Source organism: Erythrolamprus reginae, chromosome 13, assembly GCF_031021105.1.
Source record: "Erythrolamprus reginae isolate rEryReg1 chromosome 13, rEryReg1.hap1, whole genome shotgun sequence".
Classification (NCBI taxonomy): domain Eukaryota; kingdom Metazoa; phylum Chordata; class Lepidosauria; order Squamata; family Dipsadidae; genus Erythrolamprus; species Erythrolamprus reginae.
In genome coordinates this window covers 6,628,542-6,639,785 of record NC_091962.1, presented here as the reverse complement: position 1 = coordinate 6,639,785, position 11,244 = coordinate 6,628,542, and the positions used below count along the sequence as shown (strand labels likewise).

Below are 11,244 nucleotides of genomic sequence, written 5' to 3'. Positions count from 1 at the left end.
CATACATGCACATTGGAGTTGCCCTAGACCAGAGGTAGACAGAGTTGGCTCTTCTATGACATGTGGACTTCAACTCCCAGAATTCCTGAGCCAATCATGCTAGCTCAGGAACTCTGGGAGTTGAAGTCCACATGTCATAGAAGACCCAACTTTGCCTACCCCTGAGCTAGGGCAACGGCTCGCGTGCCACCTGTGCCATAAATTCACCATCACTGGTGCTCTTGGGCAAGGGGTTGGACTAGATGACCTGCGAGGTCCCTTCCAACTCTGTTAACCTGACTTCATAGATTCCTGGCCTGCTATTTTGGAATCGATGAGGGCTCAGGAGTCAACTTTTAAGAGGTGAACTCAAAATAGCCTTGGAGCCTCAATTTATTTTCTTCTCTCCCCAAGTATGGAAAGTCCTGGGTGGAATTAGAGCATCATGACTAAAAACAGATGTTAGCAATTAAATAAATAATAATAATATTTGCCTTTTGGATAGTCTAAATTCTTCCAGTGGTCACGGGGCTAACGAAGGATTGGGAGCTGTTTTATTTTTGCTCTTCTTCCCACCTGTAATATTTGAAAGCATCAAGGAGACAAAGGACTCGATCTGAATATTACTGGAGATCCTAAAACACTGAACCGTCCCAAACCGGTAGCATTTATATCCCTGAAAGAAAGCCTAGGTTGACTGACTTCACCCATGATGGTTGAGCACACTGTAGGAAAAGGGCCCATCTGGGTTATGCCAGGAATTCTCTTTCCCTGCAGAGGTCATCCTCAATTTAGGACCAAAATATCTGCAATTGGGAGGGAGGGAGACTTTGTGGGAAGGGAGGAAGGGAGGGAAAGAAGGAAGGAGACACTGTGGGAAGAAAGGGAGGAAGATATTTGTGGGAAGGAAAGAAGGAGGGAAGGAAGGAAGGAGACATGGTAGGAAGAAAGGAAGAGAAGGGAGCGAGGGAGGAAGAAAGGAAGGAAGATATATGTGGGAAGGAAAGGAGAAGGAAGGAAGAAAGGAGAAATTGTGGGAGGGGAGAGGGAGGGAGCGAGGAAGGAAGGAAGATATTTGTGGGAAGGAAAGGAGGAGAAGGAAGGAAGGAGAAATTGTGGGAAGAAAGGAAGAGAAGGGAGCGAGGGAGGAAAAAGGAAGGGAGATATATGTGGGAAGGAAAGGAGAAGGAAGGAAGGAAGGAGAAATTGTGGGAGGGGAGAGGGAGGGAGGGAGGGAGGAGACATTGTGGGAAGAAAGGAAGAGAAAGGGAGCCAGGAAGGAAGGAAGTTATTTGTGTGAAGGAAAGGAGGAGAAAGAAGGAAGGAGAAATTCTGGGAAGGAAGGAAGGCAGAAGACTGGGAAGAAAGGCAGAGAAAGGGAGGGATGGAGGAAAGAAGGTATTTGTGGGAAGGAAAGGAAGAGAAGGAAGAAGAAATTGGGAGGAAGGGAGGAAGGCAGGAGACTGGGAAGAAAGGAAGAAAAAGGGAGGGATGGGGGAGGAAGGAAAGAAGGTATTTGTGGGAAGGGAAGGAAGAGAAGGAAGGAAGGAGAAATGGGGAGGAAGGGAGGAAGGCAGGAGACTGGGAAGAAAGGAAGAGAAAAGGAGGAATGGGGGGAGGAAGGAAAGAAGGTTTTTGTGGGAAGGAAAGGAGAAGGAAGGAAAGAAGGAGAAATTGTGGGAAGGGAGAGGGAGGGAAGAAAGGAAGAGAAAGAGTGAAGAAGGAAGGAAGATATTTGTGAGAAGGAAAGGAAGGAATTTGTGGGAAGTAAAGCAGGAAAGGAAGGAAGGAGACATTATTAAGGAAGGGGGAGAGAGGGAGGAAGGAAAGAGGGGGAGGATGGCAGGCAGAAAAGTGAGAACTCTTTTTAAAAAACCACCAGAAACTTTATTGGAGTACCAGGACAATTGTGATTTTAACATCAGAGGTAAATACATTCCTTAGGCTCTTTTCAGTCAAACAAAACCAAGTTAGGCAGGATTGAACTACTTGAAGGGAACTGACAATGACGGGCATGTGTCCAAACCCTTTGCTGGGGAAAGTGTATATGTGTGTGCGTGATTGAGTGCAGGCACAACTCTTCCAGGTTGTGCAAGAAACTGCAATCTGGCAAAAAAAAAACCACCACAACCCTTGCCTACGTGACTTGATGCACGCTCCTCTCCTGGTTTACAAAACGGGGAGGAATTGCGGGTGACTTTCTTCATCGGCAGCCCAGGAAACGTCATTATTTTATCTCTTTCTCACAAACACACAGAGCCAACTGCACACTTGTCACAACAACCTGTCGATGTTCAAGGCAGCGGTCCAGGCGTGCAGTACAATTGAGCCAAGGTCTTGCTAAGAGAAGGACCCAGGTTTCTGTAGGGGGGGGGAAAAAAGACAGGCAGGGATTGTTCTTAAAACTCCGAGCATAATCTGTTTGTTTGTTTATTCATTCAATCACACAACTCTCTTGAATTAATTTAATTAATTAATTAACTCTCTTTTTTATTCATTTGACTTCAATGCCGCCCAATCCCATGGCAGTCAGGGCTTACCACAATAAATGCAATCCAGTGATGCAAAAGTCAAATATAAATATAAACGGGCTACAAGAATGGTGGAAGGTCTTAAGCATAAAACGTATCAGGAAAGACTTCATGGACTCAATCTGTATAGTCTGGAGGACAGAAGGAAAAGGGGGGACATGATCGAAACATTTAAATATATTAAAGGGTTAAATAAGGTCCAGGAGGGAAGTGTTTTTAATAGGAAAGTGAACACAAGGACAAGGGGACACAATCTGAAGTTAGTTGGGGGAAAGATCAAAAGCAACATGAGAAAATATTATTTTACTGAAAGAGTAGTAGATCCTTGGAACAAACCTCCAGCAGACATGGTTAGTAAATCCACAGTCACTGAATTTAAACATGCCTGGGATAAACACAGATCCATCCTAAGATAAAATACAGGAAATAGTATAAGGGCAGACTAGATGGACCAGGAGGTCTTTTTCTGCCGTCAGACTTGTATGTTTCTATGTTTCTAAATAATAAAAAAACAATAAAAAGCCCATTATAAAACCCTAGCGGACTATCGAATCCAACACACACACATACCAAGTCAATTCACAATTCAGCCGTGACTAGGTGTTAACTTTAACAATCCCCCATCGGTTGACTGGTAGTCCTGGATTTGGAACCGCGATGGGAGCTTATGCATTGTGGTCGTTAAATTGTGTCACCTAAGCGACCCGATTTTAGGACTGAGGGGTTTTTTGTGGCGGTTGTTAAGCAAATGTGGAAGTCGTTATGCAAACCGCAGGCGTGGTTTGGCTGAAAAACCCGAAGTCACACGATCCACATTTTGGAGGGTTAGCAAACTGGCACATATCGTATTTTTTGGAGTACAGTATATGACGCACCTTTTCCACCCCGAATAAATAAATAAAATAAATAAATATTCACCCAGTTCGGACAGTAGCGACCTGCGGGTGCTATGTCCTCCTATTGCAAACCCGTAGAGAAAGTAAGTGACCACCACTCACTGGTTGCAGATTACCCCTATTTAGGGGAGGGGGGGCTGAAGGAGCTTGTATAAAGAGGAGAAGGGGAGAAGGGAAGAAAGACCACGAGTTCGAATCCTCACCTCTGCAGCTGGCCACACTTGATGCTACTCAGTAGATGCTCTTGGCTTTTTGCATCCGGACACGCGGCATAAGCTTTCATCAAGCTAGGAATGAAGAATGATAGGAAAGGTCATCAACCCCCAACGTCGACATGCCAAAGGGCCGGGGGGAGGAATCCCTCCCTTATTTCATCATACATGATGAGATGGGGTGGCGTAGTGGTTAGAGCACAGCCCTGCCGGCTACTACAGCTAAACTGCTAGCTGTTGTTCAGTTGTTCAGCTCAAGGTTGACTCAACCTTCCATCCTTCCAAGGTGGGTCAAATGAGGCCCCAGATTGTTGGGGGCAAGAGGCTGACTCTAAACCGCTTAGAGAGGGCTATAAAGTACTGTAAAGTGGTATATAAGTCTATTGATATTTTTCCTTCCTTCCTTCCTTCCTTCCTTCCTTCCTTCCTTCCATCCATCCTTCCGAGGTGGGTCAAAGGAGGACCCAGATTTTGGGGGGCAAGAGGCTGACTCTGTAAACCGCTTAGAGAGGGCTATAAAGTACTGTAAAGTGGTATACATATTTTTTCCTTCCTTCCTTCCTTCCTTCCTTCCTTCCTTCCTTCCTTCCTTCCTTCCTTCCTTCCTTCCATCCATCCTTCCAAGGTGGGTCAAATGAGGCCCCAGATTGTTAGGGGCAAGAGGCTGACTCTGTAAACCGCTTAGAGAGGGCTATAAAGTACTGTAAAGTGGTATATGTCTATTGCTATTTTTTTCCCTTCCTTCCTTCCTTCCTTCCATCCATCCATCTATCCATCCTTCCAAGGTGGGTCAAATGAGGCCCCAGATTGTTAGGGGCAAGAGGCTGACTCTGTAAACCGCTTAGAGAGGGCTATAAAGTACTGTAAAGTGGTATATGTCTATTGCTATTTTTTTCCCTTCCTTCCTTCCTTCCTTCCATCCATCCATCTATCCATCCTTCCAAGGTGGGTCAAATGAGGCCCCAGATTGTTAAGGGCAAGAGGCTGACTCTAAACCTCTTAGAGAGGGCTATAAAGTACTGTAAAGTATTGCTATTTTCCTTCCTTCCTTCCCTTTCCTCCCTCCCTCCCTCCTGTAATTGTTTTAGGTTGGAAGGATGGAACAAAATGGACAATACAAAACTGGTACCAGTACATGGTGGAAAACATTCACTTTGAAATTACGGATACAAAGATGAATACGATTAATGAAAATAAAGTGAAAGAACTGATGGGAAGATGGGACAGGGTTAGAAGTTTTATGGTTAGTAGAATTCGAGATTATAAAGAATAAACTGGAATAACTCTATAATTTGTAAATATGGTGATGTTCTTGGCTTAAAATAATATTAAAAAGTACACCCTCATTCTGAAAGAATGACGTTGGGTGCTTTAGGTAACATGTATCTGTTATTATTAAAATAAATAAAATTTATTTTAAAATAAACAGCCTTAGGAGGTGATTGTGGACAGCCGAGCTCTTTTCGCTGTTCCCTGGAGTGTGGAAAACTGTAGGTGTTAGTTTAGTTCTCACATTATGCGCAATCCCGGTTAACGGAACTAACATACCTGTCGGGCGTTTTGTATTTTTCCAAAATGGCAGCCGCCTTTTCTCCGCTGAGCCCGCTGATCTGCATCAATTGCCGCGCAAAGACTTCGTACACCGTCTGTGCCTGGGGAAATAGAAGCAAAAATGGAGTTTAAAAGGAAGCCGGTTGGCCGATTGTGGCGAACGCAGCTCGCAACCCGGTTCAGGAAGAGGGAATCTTCTTCTCATAGAAACATAGAAGTCTGATGGCAGAAAAAGACCTCATGGTCCATCTAGTCTGCCCTTATACTATTTCCTGTATTTTATCTTACAATGGATATATGTTTATCCCAGGCATGTTTAAATTCAGTTACTGTGGATTTACCAACCACGTCTGCTGGGAGTTTGTTCCAAGGATCTACTACTCTTTCAGTGAAATAATATTTTCTCACGTTGCTTTTGATCTTTCCCACAACTAACTTCAGATTGTGTCCCCTTGTTCTTGTGTTCACTTTCCTATTAAAAACACTTCCCTCCTGAACCTTATTTAACCCTTTAACATATTTAAATGTTTCAATCATGTCCCCCCTTTTCCTTCTGTCCTCCAGACTATACAGATTGAGTTCATTTAAGTCTTTCCTGATACGTTTTATGCTTAAGACCTTCCACCATTCTTGTAGCCCGTCTTTGGACCCGTTCAATTTTGTCAATATCTTTTTGTAGGTGAGGTCTCCAGAACTGGACACAGTACTCCAAATGTGGTCTCACCAGCTCTCTATATAAGGGGATCACAATCTCCCTCTTCCTGCTTGTTATACCTTTAGCTATGCAGGCAAGCATCCTACTTGCTTTTCCTACTGCCCGACCACACTGCTCACCCATTTTGAGACTGTCAGAAATCACTCCCCCTAAATCCTTCTCTTCTGAAGTTTTTGCTAACACAGAACTGCCAATGCAATACTCAGATTGAGGATTCCTTTCCCCCAAGTGCATTATTTTACATTTGGAAACATTAAACTGCAGTTTCCATTGCTTTGACCATTTATCTAGTAAAGCTAAATCATTTACCATATTACAGACCCCTCCAGGAATATCAACCCTATTGCACACTTTAGAGTCATCGGCAAATAGGCAAACCTTCCCTACCTTTGCTTTTTGGTTAAATATCTGGACTAAATTCACATTTATTTATTTATTTATTTTGTTTTATTTATTTGATTTTTTTTAATGCTGTCCTTTCTCCTTAAACTCAGGGCGGCTTACAACATGTTAGCAATTGCCCCTTTTAACAGAGCCAGTGTATTTGCCCCCCACAATCTGGGTCTTCATTTGACCCATCTCGGAAGGATGGAAGGTTAAGTCAACCTAGAGCCGGTGATGAGATTTGAACCGCTGGCCTACAGATCTAGCGGTCAGCTTTAGTGGCCTGCAGTACTGCGCTCGACCCACTGCGCCACCTCGGCTCTTCGTGAAAAACTGGGAGACCCTGAATTCAAATCCTGCCTTCGGGGCTTCGAGCCAGCCACGTTCTCATAGCCCCAGGAAGGAGGCAATGACAAACCCAATTTAAAAATATTTCCAAAGAATAAAGTCCAAGCAAGGGCTTAGCCAGGCCATCAGGCCTGACCAAATGAAAGAAAACAAAATAAATATACCGTAAATAATAAGCATCCTGGAAAAGTTGAAAATTTCTGTCTAGGTTTGTTACTCACTAGGTTTGCAGACTGGAAAAAAGCAGATAGAGAATCGGCTTTGCTATTTGCACTTTTGCTATTCATAGCTCAGGTTCTGACCTAACTTTGTTTGTTTTGACTAAGATTCCCGGGCTAACAAACCACAATGAGCTGCAAGACTGTGGTTTGCAAACAAATCATGGTCAGGATTTACGGAAAGCTAGGGCTAATGTGTAATAAACCCATCCTTTCAGACACAAAAATTCTCCAGGGTCAGTCTAGGGGCAGCCCTTGACTTACAACAGTTCATTTGGTGACCGTTCGGAGTTATAACAGCTCTGAGAAAAGTGACCTGTGACCAATTTTCACACGTACGACCGTTGCTTCACAGTCGTGTGATCAAAATTCAGACGTTTGGCAAGTGATCCCCTGACAAACACTCAAAGGGGTAGCCGGATTCACTTAATGACCGTGTTATTAATTTAACAACGGTGAGAAGAAAAGTCGTAAAAACGGAGCAAAATTCGCTTAACAAATATCTATCTCGCTTATAGGGAACCTGGGAGGGGCTGTTGCATGAGGAAAGTAGAGATGTAGCCGTAGCAAATTCCTTCTAGATTGTCAAGGTCATCCTTTGTTCGACACCTGCCCGGAAGCTGGTGGGAGTAACGGACACGTTGGCATGAAGGAGACGGGTCAACGTGATGAACTTGTGCGTGTGAGAACAAGGGAAATGAACTTTAAACTGGGTGGAGAAACCTCTGTAACTTTAGATTAGGGTTTCTCCCATATGTGCCAACATGGCTCTGCTAATAAATGGGTTTGCCTCGGACACTGATTTAATTTCTGATGCTATTTGGAACCCTGACAAAACTATTATTTGTTTATTTATTTGTTTGTTTATTTGTTTGTTTGTTCATTAAATTTGTAGGCCGCCCCTCTCCACAGACTCGGGGCGGCTCACAACAGCAACAGAAAAACAGTGTAAAATACAAATTCAATAATTAGAAAGCTAAAAACTCATAATTTAAAAACATTCACACAACATACCATACATAAACAGTATAGGCCTGGGGAAGATATTTCAATTCCCTCATGCCTGATGACAGAGGTGGATCTTAAGGAGTTTGCGAAAGGCAAGGATGGTGGGGGCAACTCTGATGTCCGTGGGGGAGTTGGTTCCAGAGGGTCGGGGCCGCCACAGAGAAGGCTCTTCCCCTGGGACCCGCCAAATGACATTGTTTGGTCGACGGGACCAGGAGAAGGCCCACTTTGTGGGACCTAATTATGCTGATTTTCAGTGGATCCCCTTGATATTTTTTGTGTTTGCTTGTCAGAAGGTAACCAAAAATAAAAAATAAAACAAGCAGGATCCCGGGATCCCAGGATAACACTGCGACCGTCATAAAGGCGAGTCAGTTGCCAAGCGATGGAATTTTGATCAAGTGATCACAGGAGCAGGAAACAATCGTAAGGTTTTGAAAAAAAAAGGGTCATAAATCAATTTTTTTCAGCCCCGTTGTTAACTTCAAACGGTCACTGAAGGGCTAGTCACTCAATGAATGGCCGCAAATTGAGGATAATCTGTATTTTTCTGTTTAATCTTGGCTTTTGCACATGGAAAGCATATTTTTATTTCTATTTGTCCTACTTGGGTAAGAAATTGTTAGACCCCTAATATAAGCCTTAGTAGTATCTCTCCGGCACCGCCTTCCGCCGCACGAATCCCAGCGACCAATTAGGTCCCACAGAGTGGGCCTTCTCCGGGTCCCGTCGACTAAACATTGCCATTTGGCGGGACCCAGGGGAAGAGCCTTCTCTGTGGCGGCCCCGACCCTCTGGAACCAACTCCCCACGGACATCAGAGTTGCCCCCATCCTCCTTGCCTTTCGTAAGCTTCTTAAAACCCACCTCTGTCGTCAGGCATGGGGGAATTGAGATATTCCCTTCCCCTTAGGCTTATAAAATGTATGCATGGTATGTCTGTATGTATGATTGGTTCGTTAAATCGGGTTTTTTAAAATTACTTTTAATATTAGATTTGTTGATATTGTCTTTTTACTGTTGTTAGCTGCCCCGAGTCTGCGGAGAGGGGCGGCATACAAATCTAATAAATAAATAAATAAATAAATAAATATTGAGGTCCTGCCCGTCGTTATAATTTCACCTATTCTCACCTTGTTCTTTATAGCTCCTTCGTTAAATTCAGCAAATGTCAGAAGCCTGCAGGTACCTTCCCTGGGCTGCAGGGGGCGCTCGTCCTCCAGCTCCTCCTTGGTGCAGCTCAAAAGCATTTTGTCCTACAGGGGAAAAATAGGAAAAATAATAATTCTTAAGAGAGAAATTCCTATCTTTAAACTTGTCTTTTTCTCCACCATTGCTCTGCATGTTTACAAGCAGTCTTTACGGCTGACTTACAATTGGTCCTTGTCTTATGCCTTATTTGTCTCCCCCTCCCCAAGGGGAATTCTGGGAGTTGAAATCCACACGCCTTAAAGCAGCCTAGTTGGGAATTCTTGAATTTGAAAGTCTTAAAACGTGTGGTCTTATAGCGGTTGCAAAATATTGATTTATTGAAATATTCAGATCGTGCAGAATGCAGCTGCGAGAGCAATCATGGGCTTCCCTAAATATGCCCATGTCACACCAACACTCCGCAGTCTGCATTGGTTGCCGATCAGCTTCCGGTCACAATTCAAAGTGTTGGTTATGACCTATAAAGCCCTTCATGGCACCGGACCAGATTATCTCCGGGACCGCGTTCTGCCGCACGAATTCCAGCGACCGATTAGGTCCCACAAAGTGGGCCTTCTCCGGGTCCTGTCGACTAAACAATGTCGTTTGGCGGGACCCAGGGGAAGAGCCTTCTCTGTGGCGGCCCCGGCCCTCTGGAACCAACTCACCCCAGAGATCAGAATTGCCCCCACCCTCCTCGCCTTTCGTAAGCTCCTTAAAACCCACCTCTGCCGTCAGGCATGGGGGAACTGAGATATTCTTTCCCCCTAGGCCTTTACAATTTCTGCATGGTAGGTCTGTATGTACGTCTGGTTTTATAATAAGGGTTTTTTAGTTGTTTTAGTATTGGATTGTTACATGCTGTTTTTATCACTGTTGTTAGCCGCCCCGAGTCCACGGAGAGGGGCGGCATACAAATCCAATAAATAAGTAAATAAGTAAATAAGTAAGTAAGTAAGTAAGTAAGTAAGTAAGTAAGTAAGTAAGTAAGTAAGTAAATAAATAAATAAATAAATTGATTTATACAGAGAAATAGCTGAACTTCAGTGCTCTCTCCCCTCCTCCTCTTTTCTCTGAATTTTGCATTTATATTAAAAGCAATTGATAATTGAAACGGGGGGGGGGGGGAGAGAAAATAAAATATAGTATAGGTTTAGGTTTAGAATTAAGTACAGTGATACCTCGTCTTACAAACCACCTCGTCATACAAACTTTTCGAGATACAAACCTGGGGTTTAAGATTTTTTTTGCCTCTTCTTACAAACTATTTTCACCTTACAAACCCACCGCTGCCGCTGGGATGCCCCGCCTCCGGACTTCCGTTGCCAGCGAAGCACCCGTTTTTGCGCTGCTGGGATTCCCCTGAGGCTCCCCTCCACGGGAAACCCCACCTCCAGACTTCCGTGTTTTTGTGATGCTGCAAGGGAATCCCAGCAGGGGAATCCCAACAGCGCAAAAACGGGCACTTCGCTGGCAACGGAAGTCCGGAGGTGGGGTTTCCCAGCGAGGGGAGCCTCAGTGAAATCGCAGCATTGCAAAAACACAGAGGTCTGGAGGTGGGGTTTCCCATGGAGGGGAGCCTCAGGAGAATCCCAACAGTGCAAAAACGGGCGCTTCGGCTGGCAAAAGGGGTGAATTTTGGGCTTGCACGCATTAATCGCTTTTCCATTGATTCCTATGGGAAACATTGTTTTGTCTTACAAACTTTTCACCTTAAGAACCTCGTTCTGGAACCAATTAAGTTTGTAAGACAAGGTATCACTGTATAAGTATAGAGTCTCCTGCTTGAGCAGAGGATTGGACTAGAAGATCTCCAAGGTCCCTTCCGACCTATTCTATTCTATTCTATTCTGAATGCTATTCCATTCCATTCCATTTTATTCCACTCTTTTTTTAAAAAAAAGTTTTTATTTACATATAAACAATAGACAATACAAACGAACAAGCACATAAACGATGGACAATGCAAACAAGCAATTTAAAGACAAGCATGTAATAAAGGATAAGGAATACAGTATATAAAATACACGACGAAAGAACTGACATTCTTCCTAAAAGACCATTGGAACAAGGACACTACTTTACAAAACGTCTGGGATACTACTGAGGCTTATATTAGGGGGTCTAACAATTTCTTACGCAAGTAGGAAAAATAGAAATAAAAATCAAAAACTACAAGGACTACAAGAACAAATTTAAAAAACTTGAAAT

The 11,244-nt window shown here is 43.7% G+C and overlaps 1 protein-coding gene across 5 annotated transcripts in view; it reads right to left on the bottom strand.

Moving 5' to 3' along the window:
- Positions 1-1,843: 1,843 nt before the first annotated feature.
- The window catches only part of MUS81 (MUS81 structure-specific endonuclease subunit), a 28,688-nt gene continuing 19,287 nt past the window's right edge, over positions 1,844-11,244 (bottom strand). For 2 of the 5 annotated variants that reach the window (XM_070766339.1, XM_070766340.1), the window contains exons 13-16: positions 8,976-9,098; positions 5,167-5,270; positions 3,610-3,693; positions 1,844-2,340 (exon numbers count right to left, since the gene is read on the bottom strand). In XM_070766339.1, coding sequence (XP_070622440.1) covers positions 2,274-2,340; positions 3,610-3,693; positions 5,167-5,270; positions 8,976-9,098 — 378 coding nt within the window. In that variant the 3' untranslated portion in view covers positions 1,844-2,273. Of the gene's footprint in view, positions 2,341-2,519; positions 2,642-2,718; positions 2,918-3,609; positions 3,694-5,166; positions 5,271-8,975; positions 9,099-11,244 lie in introns of those variants that run through there. The other 3 variants (XM_070766337.1, XM_070766338.1, XM_070766341.1) reach the window with 2 other exon arrangements.